This window comes from Aplidium turbinatum, chromosome 5, assembly GCF_918807975.1.
Source record: "Aplidium turbinatum chromosome 5, kaAplTurb1.1, whole genome shotgun sequence".
NCBI lineage: Eukaryota > Metazoa > Chordata > Ascidiacea > Aplousobranchia > Polyclinidae > Aplidium > Aplidium turbinatum.
This window is the reverse complement of record NC_137476.1, coordinates 24,290,601-24,310,463: the sequence shown is the minus strand read 5'-3', so window position 1 is coordinate 24,310,463 and position 19,863 is coordinate 24,290,601. Positions and strand designations below refer to the sequence as shown.

At 38.3% G+C, this 19,863-nt stretch overlaps 1 protein-coding gene across 1 annotated transcript; it reads right to left on the bottom strand.

Annotated features, from left to right (window-relative positions):
- Positions 1–59: 59 nt before the first annotated feature.
- LOC145770078 (uncharacterized) lies at positions 60–9,491 on the bottom strand. The gene is made up of 3 exons (XM_082581667.1): positions 9,311–9,491; positions 7,066–7,203; positions 60–367 (listed from the first exon to the last, which is right to left on the bottom strand). The coding sequence occupies exons 1-3, from the start codon at positions 9,489–9,491 to the stop codon at positions 60–62; spliced, it is 627 nt and encodes a 208-aa protein (XP_082437793.1).
- Positions 9,492–19,863: the final 10,372 nt, after the last annotated feature.

Here is a 19,863-nt window from a genome sequence, read left to right as displayed (position 1 = left end):
CGTCATTTTATATTGTGAGCTGACAGATCATTGATCTAATTAGCTCTTCCGTCGAATGTTCACCGCATCTCTTCGGAGACGGATGGTATTGTCCGTGTGCTTTGAATTTCTCGCCATTTTTTTCTGGCAAAATTGACAGGGTCAAATCTGCCGTAGCCTCTTTCGATGTCGAATGGATAGACTGTGTTTCCAAACACCGATCCGCCATCTTGGTCGTAATCGTACCCGTGACAGAAACCGCAACAACCGGCTATGAAGAGCATCCAGCCCGCAGCGTGAGCCACAAAACCTCCGGCCGAAAAGTTGAGGTCGTCATCGGTGAACTTTTGAATGAAAAATTCAATGGATCCTGTCAAAGCGAAGATGCCTACGACAAAGAACAGATTGTTATAAAGTGTCGTTTTTTTACATGATTCGTTCAGAATTAGTGATATTTTTTCGATTGTAGATAAAAAAAAAAGTGATTGTGAATAAATGTAATTTTATACCGCATCGTTATCACTTATTCCAAGCAAGCAAAATTGATTCTATTTACGATGATTTAACGTTTGGATCAATGTAAAAAGGACGTTGAATCAATCTTAACAACGACCAATTTTGCTTGCTCTGTTTTCTGCACCAACTCGTACATTGTTCATCCGCTTGTAAAATTGCCGTTTATACGTTGATTTAACGTCGCTGTGCGTAGACAAAACGTAGAAATGTCAATTTTTCTTTCTGATCCATCAATCGTTATCCTTGCATTGTGGCAGTGTAGAATCTTGAAATGAATTTGTAATTTTAATGAATTTTTTGCCGTGACCAAGTTATTCAAGCAACGGCGCAATGGTGTGTGGTTTATTGTGAAGATTGGGCCAGACGTTCTGAATGAACGAGATGAACGTACCGTACGTAGGCTACCTAACGCGAGCACCGCAATCCATAGCCAGCAGCGCATTTAAAAGATACGTGCCGGAGTGTCGAAGTAAACTCAAGAGAGTATCCCCGGTATGGTTTTGTACATTGTCGCTCCACAACCGCTGAGATTTTTTAGCGACAGAGCTCATTTTTAATTTTAATATATCAAGTTTATGATGACCCGACTTATTCTCACTGCGTTATGCAAGAAAGAACACAATCGATACCGTTTTTAATGTCTTCGGTGTGACCCAATCTGGAATCGACCTCAGATCTACAAGAGGTAAAACCACTCGGCCACGGAGCTGGTTGTCGTCGATGCAAAAGATGGCCCGACTATTCGATTTAGGTAGGACCTATAAGTTACGAAGTTTCGGGTATCTGCCAAAAAACGGGTTTGGGTAAGCTCGATGGACACACGACTTCACTTATTAAAGTTTATATTCTGTTTTTTTGCAAGACTGAAAATATTAACTAACCGCAAGCAGACAATAGGCCTAGTAGTCTGTAAGTTCATGTGCAACAAAAAACGATTGGGAAACTTGACTGTGTGAAAACCAATACAACGTGTTCGACAGGCAACGCATTTCTGTAGCCTAACCGTCTTGAAATCGTTAGTTCAGTGGTTACGCGGCGCTAGTTCGACTCTCGGTGTACCATCTTGAATCATCCGCTCCGTTAGCTCAGTGGTTACGCGGCGCTGGTTCGACTCTCGGTGTGTGCGCTTGAGGAACGCACTTTCAGGACTGCTCTCCATTCAGCGGCAACAAGACTTCAACAATCGGAAAACTTCACTCTGTCAATCTCGATAACCGACCCTGCGTCAAGTATGGGAACGTTCAAATATTACGTAACGCTTTTTTTCCGAATTTTTGACCCCCCCCCTCCCCCATGTAACGCCAACGAAACGCTTTTTTCAATCCCCCTCTCCCCCATGTAACGCTTTTTCATTACGAATTCAGCACAAAAAACTACCATTCCCTACTCGAAAGCGTTACGTAACGTTTTGCTTGAACCCCCTCCCCCCCGATGTGACGCTAACGTAACGCTTTGCATAAACCCCCCCTCCCCCTCGAAGGCGTTACGTAATATTTGAACGTTCCCTATGCGAAACTACCAGGAATAACCAATCAAGGCTTTGTCAGTCCAAGAATAAAGATTCAAAACCTATCCATCGTATGACTTGGAGGGACAAGCAAAAACACAATGAAATAACCTATAAATTTTGGTCAGGACGAAATGCGCAACTACAGTGTGTCAAAAGGGATTTAAATTTTAGCTTATATCTAAGATCTACTGCAGAGGTGACGAACCTGCGGCCTGTCAAAAAATTTTGTGCGGCCCGCAAAACAATTTGACAATCGCTCATGCATTAAGACATCTCAAAGGTGTTTTATGCCTTCACTGGCACACCTTCCTTTGCTACAGGTCGAGGCTGGCAGAGGAAAATCTTAGTGTACAGTTCAGAGTTGCCACATCGTCTGTTCGACCTAATATTGAACGCTAAGTCAGGCAAAAAACTTTCCAAAAATCTCACTAAGCAAAAAAATTCAATGCTTCAATGTTAGTTTTTTATATTTTATGCTTCAATGCTGCATTACAGTAGATAGCTTCAGCTGTATGATTCGCATGGGCTTTTGTTTGTTGTTTGAAAAAGAAATTTCATTAATTGATTTGTTGCTTCGGCGCATAATGGTCGAAACATTTCCTCAAATTAAGCAAAGAGGATAGAGCCAAAAAAAGAAGAAATCATACTCACATGAAAGCAAACGCTTAACTGGAAAATTAAACTTAGAAAATTAAAGTGTCTTCAGTGCAAGTACTGTTGCTCTATCCTTTTTGCTCAAGTTGATTTGTTTTTTTTACTGTTGTAGCCTATGTTTCGATTCTGCGTAAGATAATTTCAACTGTGTTTGTTTTATTAGGCCTACTATCATTTGCCGTTTGTTACTTTTCATGAATAATATCTTCAATCGCTTCTAAAGCATTTCATAGTACAGGTAGAGGTAGGTTACGATTAAAAAGTTGTGTGGCCCGATAACTCTTGTGTAATTGACAAAGTGGCCCACGACCGCAAAAAGATTCGTCACCCCTGATCTACTGTCACCGCAAATACTGTTGTAGTATCAGATGTAGGCTATTGCAGATTATTTTTCAAAAAAATTGGCCCCAGGCCCTTATCGGATTCGGATAGCTTGCGTAAAACAATCTTTAGCCTACTTCCACACAAGCAAAAAAATCTTTAAGAAAATGTTTTCGATCTGAAACAAATGCCAATGCAGATTGTAATTGTCAAGGGCACTACTTATAAAAGTGAAACATTCTCTTTGAAGTTAATTAAATCTTGAAGAATTTAACCAAACAATTGTTCAAGATATTTACTGTAGCCTATATGGCGCAATAATAAACCGACCGGATGGGATCTTAAAAAAATAAAATCCAAGTGAAGTGTCACATTGAGGTAACTAAGAAAGTAAATGCTTATTCATTAGCATGATATTTATGCTCAGAATGTACGTTTTTTTAAACGTTCAACAGTTGGTTAGTTTTGAATCTTTATCCCCGGACTGACAAAGCCTTGATAAGTTATTGCTGGTAGTTTCGCATACTTGCAGAGGCTTTTGACACAGGGCCGGTTAACAAGACTGATAGAGTGAAGTTTCGAATTGTTGAATTGTTGTTGCCGGGGAATTATTCCATTCACTAGGTGCCGCTGAATGGAGAGCAATCCTTAACGTGCGTTGCTCAAGCCCACACCCCAAGAGTCGAACCAGCGCCGCTTGATCTTGAAGCTTCTTCGTTCACGAAATCATGCGCTGACTAACCGAGCTATCGAGGTGGCCCCTCTTGAAATAAACAGACATAGGCCAACTGACCAACAACACAACATTCTAAAAAAAAATCGCAAACATATTCGGATATGCACTTTGACCATATAGCCTACCGTTTATGGTTAAAAAATTTAACCTCGCTAGTCTCCACCCAAATTGAACTTCTTAAAATAAGAATAGTAACTTTTATCCCAGTGCGCATTTAGGTTGAACATTGCTTTCCTATAGTAGGCAGTTTCCAATTTGTTGCAAAGTGGAAAGAAGGCAATTTACTGCAACTGCAGTCCATAAAAACATACAGAAAACTCGCTGCACTTGCGAGATACACATGTCATAAAAGCTCTCTACTGCTTCATTCTTTCAACGGTTTACTGCCAAGCACATCACTATCCAATTGTGATCACTTCTTATTGCCATGAAATGGAATAAAAACATATTTTGAGATTGAAAATGTCAAAGATGGAAGATTTTGATGGTGATATGGAAGACAGTCTTCCATAATGGATTTTCTAACACGGTACCAAGACATACAAAACTTGTAAAATAACCTGAGTAAAAGTTTCCATTTGATTGCGTTTCTAAAACTAAAAATAATTCGATTTTCGGTTCGTATTGAACCAACGCGACTGTTCCCCGAATAGTTGTTCAGGTGGTCGACAACATTCAAAGAGTCAAAAATAGAAAAAGTCAAAAAAAGAATTTAACCTCGTGAGAAACATAGTTTCACATCAGTTCAGTCATTCCAATGCACTACAACATCGCTTTTGAATGATTCAACTTGTGTGAACACTTGAACAAACAATCTGAGAAACAAGAACATCATGTGGCAGAGTGCTCTGAAAACGAAAGCAGCATTCTGTGATGGTCCGGTGCACTTCGAATAAAAAAAGAAATTTTTGTGATAAATCAATGAAATTAAACGTTCGACTAAACAGTTGATGGAGCAAAGAAGTAGCCTACTGTTTCTATTGGTTGTTTTTTTAGATTAAAATGTACGAACGTAAGCCATAAACAATAGAATGGCATATAGTGGCATATGTAGCCTATAGGCTACTAATGCAGAAATCACAAAATTTGCAGATAAAAGATAAAAACAATTTTGAGATGGAATGGAAGATCTTTATGGTGAAATGAAAGAAAACCTTAAGATGTAAAAAACATCTCCCATCCCATACCCTGTCTGCAGGCGCGGATTTATGGGGGGGGCCCAGGGGGCCCGGGCCCCCCCCGAAATTTTGTGAAATTTTGTGAAAAATTGTATGTTTCCGCATCAAATGGTTTGATATGCTTCTAAACAGCTGATATTAGTCCCTCGGCATCACAATTGATGAAAATGGTTGTTTTAATGTCTATTTTCTAGCATATCGTATATGTCGTAGTATCATTGTTCATATCTGTTTAGCTTTTTCTTTCTTTTTAATTGATTTTCAAATTTTCTGGCCCCCCCCGAAAAAAACTCTTAGATTCGCGCCTGCCTGTCTGTTACGTAGCTTGTAGTTATTTGGTAGGCCTACTGTCATTGCGTGCATCGTTGTGGAAGTAATCATCTGTTAAGCGCAGCACCTTTTACTTGAAATTGCTGATAAATTATTCATGTACGCAAGCAAGACAACCTTTTTATTGTAATGAACTTTTAACTTCTACAATCTGCATTACGAAAGTGTGCTGCTTTTTGGTGAAGCCTGATGAGAGGGTTTTACACTTGAAAACACAGTTACGACAACTTACGTTTTGAGTGACATATGGTATACTACTTTGTTACTCATTACAGTTTATACTTTACAATGTCCTTATCTCAATCTATTTGATATCAACATTTGATCTTTCACGTTCAACGGTTCGCAAACACAAATAACGACTAACATGTAGCCTAGTAAAACTACCGTACTATTTAGATTGGTGATTTCCTTTAAAAATTTTGCCCAACTTAAATTGATTTTTCTATCTCGCTTCTAGGTTTGGTGGCTGTGCAATTTTAAGATAGTGGTAACACTGTTTTATCGATGTATATTATAAAACTTTTGGGTTTTGCCGTCTTTCCCTTTTGTTGGTGTCAAATTCGTTTAATTGGCTACACTTGCTAGTCTTGCTTTCACTGGGTTCATGTTATCGTGGAACTTACCCTTGACTACAACAAACCACAAAAAATCGACCATTTAGGTTCCACTAGTGGTTCACCTGGAATTTTTAGCGGTCTACAGAGCATTTTATCAAGAAAGTTTTAAACTTATAACTTTCACAAAAGTTTATGCAAATTTCAAAACCCTCTTACTTCACATAAAAGTGAGATGACTGTCAAGAGGCTTGATTCTGATTGTTGATGGTGTTAGTTTAGTTTTTAGTTTGCATGTTCGACTCCAGCCACCCGCACTTGCTGTTGTTTCTCTGGGCAAGAAACTTAACGATAATTGCCTCTACCCAGTGATCGATTTCGAGTAATGGGTAGTACCAAATTTAAGTCATAAGTAGAGTAGACAACCGGAAACAGACATTGCCGTCGGCTGCAGCGTGGGTCAGGTGTATGTCGGAAGGCGTACACCGATGCATAGCGCTCAAGTCCGCTTTCCCGCAATGCAGGATAAAGATAAACAAACAATACGGGAGAGGAGTTCAAGCTGCACTAGACAGAGGAATGGCAGCAAAACGAAGACGTAATAACACGCAAACATAATAAAATTGTTCTCTCCGCTTAATCGGACCATTTTGGCTTGGTCACAATGTGGTTCAGTTAGGCGGGGCTGACTGTAGGCCTATTACTTTAGTTGCAAAAGACTGTCTGGAGTTTACTGACTTATGAGCAACACAATTTCGACAAGTGGCCTTCTTGAGGTGTAGTCAAAGCAAAGAAGTCCATTAGCCTACTGTAGATTTTAAAAAAGTCTATGGAACGAAAAAAGTATGAAAACCACTGGATTGAACTTAATTTCTAAGCAAAACAAAGTGGGCTTATCAACCAATAGGCCAACTGAACGGGCTTACCTAGTGTTGCCCAGTTCAAATTGTCTTTACGATTCTGAGGTCAAGATTGAGTCACAACTGTTTAAAATAGCGACTTTCTTCTAGGCTACTTGCAAGGCAGACAGATATTGGTTTTTAACATCGATCAAACAATAACATAAAAAACGTTACTACGTCAGGACTAGACAAAATATTTTTTTTAAGCATGCAATGAAAAGATGGGCTACCGGGACTCTATTTCTATAGCCTAAGTGTGCAAAGCGGATAGGTTTAGCTCTAAGCTTCAGCAGAGGTTTTCTCTGACGACAAAAATCCCTTAACTTATTATTAAAGTTTGTATTTTTTGTAAGTCTGACAAAGTTGCAAGAAGTCATTTTACCTGATAAAACCATTAACACGGCCATTTGTCGAACATTTTCTGTCTTCACGTCTGTACATTTGCATGTTGAGGAACAAATTGCGACAAAAGCCATCAGCCAACTTGCAAAGATGTAGCTGAACTTATCTCCAACAACAGCTGAAAAAGCACAGTTTCAAGTATTCAAATATGAATTGGACGTTGAAGTTTTCATGACAAATCATCAAACCTAAACCTGGCCAAAACTTGCACAAATTAAAAAAAACACTCAATTAATATTTTTATAGTTATTTTCTCTTCTTTTTCATGTTATTAACGTTTTCTTATTTATGATAGTGAACTGAGCATCTAGTTCATCAAAGGCCGCATCGGCTATAATACTGTTGATGATGATTTATGATAGTCTTAAAAGATTATATTTTTCAACTTTGCTTTTGTCAAATCTGAAGATAAAGATATTTTTCTACGGAACGCCGTTCCTGCTCCGGACCGTTCTAGTTTATTTTCACCACTGCCTAAAATTGGAATTTCAAATGCAATTGATAAGTTTGCAATTTTGATTAAGTTGGTTCGTTTATCTTTTACAATATATAAGACAAAAGCCTTAATAGATAGTTCACTTTGTTGTACCACAGATATACAAAAATCAGTAGGCCTATAGGCTAATTAAAATTAAATTATTCATAAATAGGGGCTTTAAAGAAATCAAACGTTTTTAACACATTGTTGTGTCGTCATCAGGAGTAGTCTGTTACTCTATTATAAAAAAATTATTAAGTAAAAATCCAATTTTGATTGCATGTAGCCTACACCAACTACAAATGATAAAGTTTAATTTGGCAAGGTTTGTGAAATCCGGTGATGTCATCACTGAACAACCGAAGATTGCTCTATTGGTCAACCTAGGCCTATTCTCTCTCTCTTTCTCTCTCTCTCTCTCTGTGTAGGCATCATAGCTGATACAGCCCTCGATGTACAATGATGTTCCAGTTTGATCGATCTCGTGCGTCTTGCCAAATTTTAGTAGGGTTTTTGAAATGTGGTTGAAAATTGTGCAAAAATGTGAATCTTTGAGCTCCTCTTGACCGTTTTCCTAGTATTTTTCTACTTAAAGATAAATCTGCAAGTTCGCCTTTTCTTGTGATGTGACCTAAGAGCTTCAGCTGCCGCATTTCTAAAGACCTCATTATGTGCTGCTCCAGGCCCATCTGTTGGAGAACTGCTCTGTTGATTCGAAAAGCTGTCCATGGAATTTTGAGAATTCTTCGGTAAAACCACATTTCTGCAGCTTCAAGCTTTTTTCGGGTTTTCGCAGTTACTGTGGAGGTTTCACATCCGTAGCCTACATCAAAATTGACCAAACAAAGCATTTTAACAAAACGAATTTTTAAGGTTTTGGAGAGCTTTCGATCTTTAAAGATTTTTGCCATAGGGTTGAAACTTGACTTTGATAATGCAATGCGTCGTCTAATTTCTTCTTCACATGGATTCAGTATTGAGCCCAAATAATTGAATTTTTGAACCTGTTCAATTTTGTTATCATTGCAGTACACGCAAATTGTTGGTTCAGGAGGACGTTTCGAGACTGCCAGAGTTTTGGTTTTGTTAATGTTTATTTTTCGTCCATATTTTTCACTAGATGTTTGAACTGCATCTAGTAAAATTTGCAAACCACATTGTGACGTTGCAAGCAAGACTGTGTCATCTGCATATCGAATGTTATTTATAAGTTTTCCGTTTGTATTAATTCCTTCATCAATTTCTTCCAGTTCTCTAAAGATAAGTTCACTGTAAAAATTAAAGAGATCTGGGCTCATGACACAGCCCAGTCGAACACCTCTTGATATTTCCATCCATTCAGTGATTCCATCGAGAAGCATGACAGCGGCTTGCTGCTTGTAGTATAGATTGTGTATCATACGGAAATCTTTCTCATCAATCCCTATTACATCTCCTATACGCTCAGGGATAGACAAGGTTATTTTTCAATCCCGTTGAAATGCGAGTGACTTTTGTGTGCAGAATTTTGACTTTCATTTAAAGCTATGCGGTTTTGTAGTTTTTTGGACAAGCTTGCTGAATTTTAGGCCAAGCAAAAGTTGCCACCTCAACACGAAGAGCTGCCATAAATTGCACGCTGATCGTGATAGGCTCATGTATAGGCTACTAACCTTTATCGTTAAGATTAGATGCATCTATTTCTCAGTTTATGTAAGCTACTATAAAACACAAACTATGAACAATCTATCGTTATTGCCCAACAAACCTGTATCCGTTATAGTACAATTTCCGTATAAGTGTAAACAGCAGAAAATTACTCCGCAATGTTTTCCATCCTGTCTTGTCCATTCAGGAGCAAACATGGCTATAGTTAATAAAATCCATGATGCGAACCCAGTTCCGAATAAACCTCGAATTCTATGGTTAGTATCGGCAACAGCAGGCATGATGAGACCCTTTCACTGCTTCATGGGAAGTGGAAATGTCATTGGATAGGTTTATTCTTGTGCCACACAAGTGTCAAGGTCTCACTTTTTGCAAATGGTCTCCCACTAATCTTTTTCACTAAATTATTTATTTAACCACTATAAATGGTCTTTGCTATTCTTTACACATGCCGATTCACAATGAAAAGCAAAGTTTGATTGTTAAACTTTAAACGTTTGGCAACACAAACTTTCTGTAAAAAGAATCTTATTTCTGACGTAACGCAAATGTATATAACGTACACGAAAGCAAGCTTTTATACAGATACTGTATACAACTCTATTCATAAAACATGCATATCTTGAATAATTAATACAGTGTTTGCTTTTTAGATGTAAATGATAAAACGTCCCTTTGTTTATATCTGCAAAAAGCCAAGTAAGATAGTAAATTATGAGTTTCATTACCACACAAAAAATCAGTTAATTTATTATCAAGTGTATTCCAAACGTTTATTACACTTGTTGATTCGAAAGCTCCAACCATTTTTTATTGAAAGCTCCAACGATTGAAAAGCTTGAAAGCTCCATGATTGAAAGCTCCAACCATTTTTTAAATGTACTTTTCATAAACGTCAAAAAAATAGGTAGGCTAACTCTAAAAAAGCAGGAGGTGTAGACCTATTTATTGTAAGTAACCATAAAAGTTGTGCAATAGTAGGCTACATTGAATTAGCCCAGTGGTTCCCAGCTGAGGAGGAATTCCTTCACAAGGAGGAATTTCATAAATTTCTGGGAGGAATTTTCATTTTGTGTTTTATAGCAATGATTCTCAATCGGGGTAGAATTGCTTTTCAGGGAGGAATTTTTACTTTACTGCAGCCTACAGTAGCATATACTTTTTATAGCCTAAATCAGGGTGGTCCAAACTCTGGCTCGCGGGCCGCATGCGGCCCGCGAACACTTTGTGCATGCCGGAATTATCAGTGCTAAATCTAAGGTTTCAAAATACACCTACGTTTTTATAAATACATTACATTCGCCACAACCCTAAATAAGTCGCGCATAATAGGGTCAATAGGTAACTATGAGGGAACAATGTAGGTTTGTAACGACACAAACGTGCGTTGATATTTTGCTTTTGTTGCTAGCGCAGAGCAGTGGTGCCACTCCTAGTGTTTTTCCACTAGATCTAGTGTTTTTGGGTTGCATCTAGTGTTCTAGTGTTTTTTTTTTGCTATCTAGTGTTTTATAGCGATTTACCGCTATGTTGGTGTGCATAAGTTAAATTAAGTTTGGACAGTGTTCAAAGTAGCCCCACCTATTTTTGTTTGGCTGCATCAATGGGTAGTGCTTTTATAATATTTATTTGCACCAGACAAAGCTGTCCATATCCAAAACAACGAAATAATACTTTTCAAAATGGACTCGAGTTTTTTGTCTAGTTACACCCAATGATGACCAAATTTGAGATATTTAGCATAAATACTTTAAAAAATACACACAAATGACTGTAAAAAGTGTTCAAAGTAGACTAAAGTAGGTAGCGTAGCCTACCATTTGGTACCGGAGGCTTACATTTCGTCGCTTACATTTGATGAGTGTGGAGTTCTTAGACTAGACTACATTACCTCAGAAATGATTGTGAGTAATATTGCGTTTTTGACAATGTATTTGCACAGGCTAAATTTGGGAAAATTTAGTTCGCCCCCCAAAATGTTTTATTCTCCTACGGCTATGACATCAGGGCTCTCACTTTCAAGGAAATTCAGTTCTACTTTGCAATTTTAAGGACTTTTAACCAGGGAGTCGAACCGTTTGATTTTTCCGGTTCGGGTCCGGTTCTGGTTCAAAGATTGTTTCAAAATTTGGTTCAGTTCCGGTTCAGGTTCGAAGAAACTTAAAACCGGTTTTATAAGTTCCGGTTCGGGTCCAATAAAATTAGGCCTAGGCCTACTATTGCCCAACTACTAACTAGCCCAATTGGGCGTGAAAACCGCAAGGTTGGCAACACTGTTCTCAACACTGTTTTGCTCAATTAACTTGCCTTTGTTGTTTGTTGCACAAGTTACAATCAAACTTATTGTCTATGATGTCACAGAACCGAAGTTGTTTACCTCAAAAAATTCCTCTCCAAAGCATCGATGATAGTGGATCGTGTGTTACGGAATAGGCTATAATTCATCCGTACAATGTGGCCTCCAAGATAACAACATGCTACGTACAACTTCACTTACCACAATGCGAACAATGACGTAATGCTGGAGTGAACCGCTTTTTTCAACCGGTTCGGGTTCGGTTAGGGTTTAAGCTAACTCAAATTTTCGGTTCAGTTCCGGTTAAGGTTCAGACAAAATCGCACCAAAGCCGGTTTACAAAAATCCGGTTCGGGTTCGGTTCGACTCCCTGCTTTTAACACTCACTAACGCCATTGGCTGTCATTTTTGTACATTATGCATGTGAATGATCGTGCATTTATGATGCTAGTGTTTTTTTTGTGAATCTAGTGTTTTTTTTAGTCAAATCTAGTACTTTTCCATGACAAGAGAGTGGCAACAGTGGCGCAGAGTAGCCTACACTCTCGAATTTGGTTGTAAATTAGAGTTTCCACGATTAAATGACGTCGCACTGAAGATATGTTCCATGTTTGGTAGCACATACATATGCGAAAGCACTTTCTCCGTTATGAACCGATTAAAAAGCGACACACGGAACAGAATGGCTGATGAAACCGTGGATGCCTGCTTACGTCTGTCGACCATTTAAACCAGAGATCGACACTATATGCAAAAGCAAAAAAACAATAAATTGTTTTGGTTTGCTAATTTGTTGACGTGTTATGTATACTAGCTGAAAATCACTTTTTGAGTCGCAAGCAGAGATTAAAAAGTGAGTTAGGCGTGCAGCAAAACATTAGGTCGATCAGAACAGCAAACTCAGTCCTTTCATTGCAACTGTATTTTGTCAGCGACAAGATTTGTTAATGTTCATAGCCTGCGAACAGTAAGAATGTAGCTAAAACAGATCGAAATCTATAGAAAAGAAATTCAAAATCGCAACCTAGTTAAGATTTTATTTAACAACATTTCTACTTTCAGCAACGCGTTATCATTTCTCACTATGCGGCCTGTGAAGGTTTTCTCAGACCCTAATGTGGCCCTTCATGTTCGCAGTCTTGGACCACCCTGGCCTAAATAATTATAGCCTAAGGCCTTTTCAAATTGTTATTCTGTATGTTCTGTATGTCACTTTGTATTTTTACTCAGTGAACTACTACATCTACCACCTTGGTTTGTGAATGAAAATTCCCTTGCTACGTCCTTTATGCTACCATGTTGTAGTTAGGGTATGGGTATCTGCAACTTCAATATTTTCAAAGTTTGAAACAATGAATGGAAAGAAATAGCGAGACCAATTCAATTTACACTATTTTCTGATAGACTACAAATACTCTACCTGGAGCAGAACTACCTCATGGGTAAGCTCAATCGCTTGAGAGCTAAGGTGGGCTATTTCAACAGCGACGTATTTCCATCGACTCAACATCTTGTGCATCTAGCTCAGACTTTCAGACTGCACATCACATTATCTATCAATGTCAAATGTACTGACCCAGGATAAATGGCATACAGCATTATCATTATGATCATATGATGATCATCATGATGACGATCATGATGATAATCATGATGATGATCTTATGTATGATGATCATCGTTCTCATGGTTTTCAACCTTTTTGTTTTGGCGGAACCCTCTTGGTGCCCAACAAGAGGTCGCAGAACCTAAAATAAAATGATTTGAAATTTTGGTGTACAAACGGAAATAAATGTTTCATAAGTTTCGAAATGACACACTCAGAAGAATTTGCTGAGCTCGCGTCACATTTATGACCATTGATGACATTGACAAAGTTATTATTAGGCTATAGCCTATATGCTATAGACACACAGGATCAAAAATCAGTAATTCATGTGCTGATCAATGTTCCCTTACGGTGCGCAACTGCGCAGTGTGGTTTGATTTCTGCGCAGTTGTAACATTTCAAACATAGAACAAAGTTATTAAGTTGACTTCTGCAAAACGTAGGCTATCTGTGATCTGTTGAATTATACTTAAATCAAAATGTATACAAAAGCATTATCAAAGTCAAAAATGACTAATGTAAGGTAAAAACCTGTCAATTTAATAATTTTTTTTGCAATCTTTCAAGTTACAAAACAATTTCTCACTTTTTTTATTTCTAGCCCAATCAATATTTTGTTGTAACCACAGTCATTGCAAAACTGTGAGTGCAGATCGACCGTTTGATTTGACAAACGTTTGCTTCTCTGAATTAAGCATTGATCTACTGTCTTAATTAAAAGAATAAACTTGAACATATATATTTTTGTAGTCTTATAAAAAAAATTAACTCTTTTATATGCGATAAAATATCTTTTCCTTGGGCAACCGAACTTTTTTGTGACGTCCTTTGAAATTTCAAACAACAAACCATGGTGCTGCAATGCACAGTTTGAGAATCACTGCAACACACAAATAAAACGTAAACAATTTTTAAATGTCTTATTTTACAATTCATGTTGAAAATTTGGAAATATTCAAGGACCCTTTGAAAACCGCTTGGAACTGAACCTGGAACTGTGACCTGCAGCGGCCCTCAAAATTTGCCCCAATTGCGACAACATACAGTAGGCTATAGTATACACTGTGATCACTGATCACAGATGCGATATAACAGACAACAGGAAGCAGCGAAATGACATATTATTCAGCTGCTCTCTTTGTTTTGACATGCTGTTAAGTGTCTTTGCTGGGTGTTCTTGAGCGATGGACGTCGCGCAGACATTCTCACCACTCGACTATGCAGCCAACAATGTTGAAAAAATCGGAATTTGCTGTCAGGAGACGCAATAACGTATTCAACTGATTTTCTTTTAGTTGTTAAAAAATACTTAGTTGGCAAAATTTCCAATTTTTCATTGCTTTATTTTGGGCCAGGCCTCACACAAAGACAGTTTTCAACAAACTAAAAAAAATCAGTCGCATCAAGCCCCCTTTTGAAACCCTGCCCCTAGTCGATTCACGCGCTTAGTTTAGTACATTTCGACTAAACTTGCTCTACTGTATTTAATAAAGTAACTTTTTCAACTTGTTAAATAGTGTAGGCCTAGTTTTGATGTAGCCTAGCTAACAAAGTAATCGCGGAAATCGAATCAGGAAGCCCCATAAAAAAGCATGAGGTGACCGATTTTCTTTTATGCGGCTCCTTCTTTTAAGTGATGTCTCATTTTTTGGAAATGTGCATGGCCTATTTGTGTTATTGCAGATAGAATTATTCAATGCATAGTTACATTGGCAGTTTTTTTGTGTTAAAACAAATATTTCAACCTATAGTGATCAGACACTAACACAAAATTTGACAATAAAAGACGTCATCATTCATTTTCCATTTCCGAAATGGGCCACGCTTATGGACACCTAATGGGTCGAATAATTCCCCGGCAACAATATTTCAACAACCGGAAAACTTCACTCTGCCAAGCTCGGTAACCGGCCCTGCGTCAAAAGCTTCTACAAATAGGCTATGCGAAACTACAGTAGGCCACCAGGAATAACCTACCAAGGCTTTGTCAGTCGGAGGATAAAAATTCAAAAAAAAGCAGCACATTATAGCCTATGGAAGACAGTTGGAATGCAGTACCGGAATGTAGGGATGGTAGAAGTAGGGGATTGCTCACTCAAAAGTAAGGTGGACAACTGGAGGGTCACAATGTTATAACAAAATTTAATGCAACTACAGCTTGAGGTCTACTGCCATATGTCGCATACTCAGGTGCAGTTTCTATGACCTGCCCACATGTGTACAAAGTGTGTATCGCCAAAATAAATGTAGAAAACATGTGATATCATGTTCATTTAATAGTATTCAAGTCATGATAATGCAGGGGTAGACTTTACGCAACACCGGTAACGGTATGTAGCCTCAAACTGCTGTATAGTGAGGTTTTACAGATTTTTTTAGCACCCACAATTTTAACCAAATATAGCAATTCATTTGATGAGAATAAATTTACCTAAAAGCAAAGAAAACGTTGTGCAGTTCTGTTAATTTTTGAACTTCTTAGTAACCCTCCAGCTGTCCATTTTGTAGGAAAAATCATTAAAGTGAGTCGTCCCGGTATTCTACTGTCCCTAACCGGAATGGTGTGCCAAAAACACCACAGTTGGAATGCAGTAGTCAAAAAGGTATGGCTACCGGAGTGGTAGGCCTATGCCACCAAAACTATAGAGTAATGTGTCACCACTTTATAGTTTTATTTCTCACCCGGAGGCGCATCCTCCTGGTATGGACCTGTTCTAGTCAGGATTGTCGGTATTTTACCCGACCCAAAAAAACCCGGGTGGGTTTTTTAAAAAAAACCCACTTAAAAAAACCCAAAAAAACCCATAAAAAAACCCAGAGCATCATATTTGTCCAGTTTTTGATAGAAAATTAAAAAAATGAACAAAAACACTACAAGGCACTTAAAACAAACTTTAAATTAGGACTTAAGGATGTGATTGTGCAGTAAATTTCCAAGAATAAACTGAAAACGCAGTGGATATTGTACAGTGCACAAAAATCAAGTAGGCTAATGCCACTTTGTGTATATTACGCTAAAACTCATTTATGCAAGAAGGCCTTATAGGTAAACTGGTGAAAGTACTACTCTATATTGTAGTCTGTATATATGATGTGAAATGCAATTTAGGAGGTTATTTACCAATTACAGATTCTGGATCCTAACGCATGGCTTGTTTGTTTGTTTGTTTATCTTTATCCTGCATTGCGGGAAAGCGGACTTGAGCGCTATGCATCGGTGTACGCCTTCCGACATACACCTGACCCACGCTGCAGCCGACGGCAATGTTTGTTTTCCGGTTGTCTACTTTACTTATGACTTAAATTTGGTACTACCCATTACTCGAAATCGATCACTAGGTAGAGGCAATTATCGTTAAGTTTCTTGCCCAGAGAAACAACAGCAAGTGCGGGTGGCTGGAGTCGAACATGCAGGCTCTCGACTGCGAGCCCAACGCGCTAACCACTCGGCCACGGCTGCCGACAATGGTCGAACATGCCGGCTGTTTCAGAGCATTTGCCTAAATGGCCATTGGCCACGCAATTGCTCATCCATTAGTCATTACTATATAAAATATATATATAAATGATAAAAAATATTTAAACATGATGGCATAAATGCTCCTTGCCTTCAAATCTAAAGCAAATGATGCAATAATGTGATTTCTACCACGGTAGCATCAACTTGGTATAGAAATCATTGGATGATGCAACATCCAACTTGATCTTGAAATTAATGGATGATGCAACATTCAAGCAACAACAGCCCTAGTGCATTATTTTATTGAGTTATGCAAGCATGTACTGTGAGGCACTTCATTCGTACTTCAATTCACTCGTTCTTCGAGTGAATTGGCACTTCATTCGTAAAAAGTAGTTTTGAGGTGAAATAAGCATGAATCTTCCTTTTTTTGCATCTTTTTTAAAAAAACCCAATAAAACCCAAAAAAACCCGGGTTTTTTTAAAAAAACCCGGGCGGGTTGGGCTTTTTTAAAAAAACCCGGGTTTTTCTCAACCCTGGTTCTAGTGGACCTGGATCAAGCTCGTCAAGCTAAATAGAGTTCGACAGAAGTTGGCCGCTTTCCATTCCAACATCAAGTTTGGTTCGTCCTCCTTATTGGTCTGCAAATGCGGGGCAGAAGAAAAAACTGACCTTATTGTTCTTGAATGTTCCATTTAGGCTACAAGGAACTAAAGGTCATGCATGGTTTAGTACAGTGGTTCTTAAACTGGGAGGCGCGCCCCTCTTGGGGGGCGTGTGAGGGTGAGGCTCACAGGGGGGGGCGCAAGAAATTGAAAAACTCTGCATGAATTATGATTAAACATGTCTTCACAACTACACTGGTCAGTCGATTGTCTTGTATAAATTTATATTGTTTTCCAAGACATCTGGCTATTAACACCCCCCAGGACTTGTTTTAGACACACAAAAAGACACCAATAAATTTTGCAAATCGTAAATCGCGCAAAGTTTACGCGATTTACGCTTCTTTTAACTAATCTGTGGAAGCAATTTCAGAATCGCTTACTCTGTAGGGTTTTTGTGTAGCTGAGTTTTTTGTGTTCTCTAATTTTAGCCGCAGTTTTTGCCCGTTTGTGTGTTGATAAGAGCTACCTTTAATAAGTTAATAGCTGTTTATCTGCTAATAAGTTTCATACAAATATTACCCTGAAAGTGTTTCCAGAAAGCGTTATAATCCATTATTTAAGTGTAATTTTGCAAAAATTTTCCGGGGGAGCATGCCCCCGGACCCCCCTAGAATACGCGTGTCTTCGGCACGCTCTAACCCCCACCAGCTTTATTGCTTCCCTTGCTTAACCCACCAGGATGCGCCATACTGCACATCAGGTGGTGATGTCTTAAATCAAACATTTTGTCGTTCTCTTCAATTCATCAAATATTTGGCCCCCCCCCAAATTTTTTTTCTGACTACGCCACTGCGCCATACGGTACCCTTTTAAAATCTGAGCAACGACGGTTTGAGACCAACTCGTTCGCAGCGTCATCTTGAAAAAAAAACACCTTGACCACCAAAGTATACCTTTAGCTTTTATCCAATGCAAGAAAAACTCTTTTAAAAAAATGAACCTTGCAAGTAGCGAGTGCTTTCGCCAATCGTCGTCGGCAGAAGTTGTAGAAGCGTATTTCGGAATTGCTCACATGATAGCTCGAGAGAAGAAACCCCACAGACAATTTACAAGAGGAATTCTTTGAGCCAGGCGCGAATCTAAGAGTTTTTTTTCCGGGGGGGGGGGGGGGGGCAGAAAATTTGAAAATCAATTAAAAAGAAAGAAAAAGCTAAACAGATATGAACAATGATACTACGACATATACGATATGCTAGAAAATAGACATTAAAACAACCATTTTCATCAATTGTGATGCCGAGGGACTAATATCAGCTGTTTAGAAGCATATCAAACCATTTGATGCGGAAACATACAATTTTTCACAAAATTTCGGGGGGGCCCGGGCCCCATGGGCCCCCCCCATAAATCCGCGCCTGTTTGGAGCCAACATAAAATTCCACTGAAAGGGACGACTTTGAAGCAATGCCAGTAACTGAGTTCTGGGTGAAACATGTACAGACATTTACATGAGTGTGGATGCTGTGGCTATATACGCACACTTCTTCCATTTTCATTCGCGTAGGCTACTTGTGCGGAAATATTTTTTCTACTCTCATGAACATAAAGACAAAATCTAGACACAAACTTGACTGTGAAGCCGATCAGAGATGTGCATTTTCTGCTACTAATCCTCGAATTTAACATTTAGTATCCAAAAAACAGTTACATCCTTGGATTAATGCAACCGTCTATGATGCAACTTACCTGGAAACGAATTGCTGTTCTGCTTAATGTTTTTTGATTTTGAAACAAGGTGGGGTGCGAATTTTGTTAGAATTGTAAAAGGAAGGCGTGTCTCAACAAGTTTAGAACCACTGGTTTAGTAGCATTGAACGAAGTCATACTAAGTTACTAATCTAGTTTTCCATCATCTACCCTAAAATCTGAAAAATCATGTCTCATAAAAAAGGAGAATCAAATTGAGAAAATATATTTAGCAGAGTCTGGCATCACTGACAAAAAACTAATATCAAAATAAAAATTTTAAAGCAATGGAGGCGCTAGGCAGTGGGCTGAGAGGGAGAAAGTGAGAAAACTTTTATTTCGTCTGTTGTGAGAATAGGTAGCCTACAATTATACACAATACGAATAAAATAGCACCATACCACAACAGACAGGAAGCAGCGAAAGACTATATCAGTCATCGAGTCAGCTGCTTCCCAGTTCTTAATGCGACAAATGTCAAGCTTGGTAAATTTAAAAAAAAAAGAAGTCATGTGCTACTGTGATCCTCAAGTGAAGTCTTGTGGTTTTATTCAAATATAAACTTTATTTCGGGTGTTTAAAAATAATAGAGAAAAAAGAAAACCTTTGAAATCAATAAACTCTTTTAGCAACTTGGGCGTTTAAACTTCAGTGCAACCAATAAGAGTTCAAGCCAATAAATAGGACCAGCAAAAACATTTTCGGTACAGTACAGTATTACAAAAATAATCACAATTTAAAAAAAGGTATAGGCCTATTGTTCTGTCATAAAAGAAATGACTGAGTGAATCTCAGTGTGACCTGTTAGGCTGCAGAAAACTAGCTCAATTATAGTGCAGTATAAATTTAGTTGTTTTGGTGATGCAAACCTGGCATACATTTTTATGTCAACAAGACATTTTTTGACTAGAGCCAGAGAACACTTTTGTATTA

Excerpts from the sequence above, each read along its gene's own strand:
- LOC145770078 (XM_082581667.1), bottom strand. The coding sequence starts at position 9,491 with ATGCCTGCTGTTGCCGATACTAACCATAGAATTCGAGGTTTATTCGGA. Across the intron at positions 7,204-9,310 it reads TTGTACTATAACGGATACAG|CTGTTGTTGGAGATAAGTTC; the intron begins GTTTGTTGGGCA and ends GTGCTTTTTCAG. Across the intron at positions 368-7,065 it reads CGTGTTAATGGTTTTATCAG|GCATCTTCGCTTTGACAGGA; the intron begins GTAAAATGACTT and ends TCTTTGTCGTAG.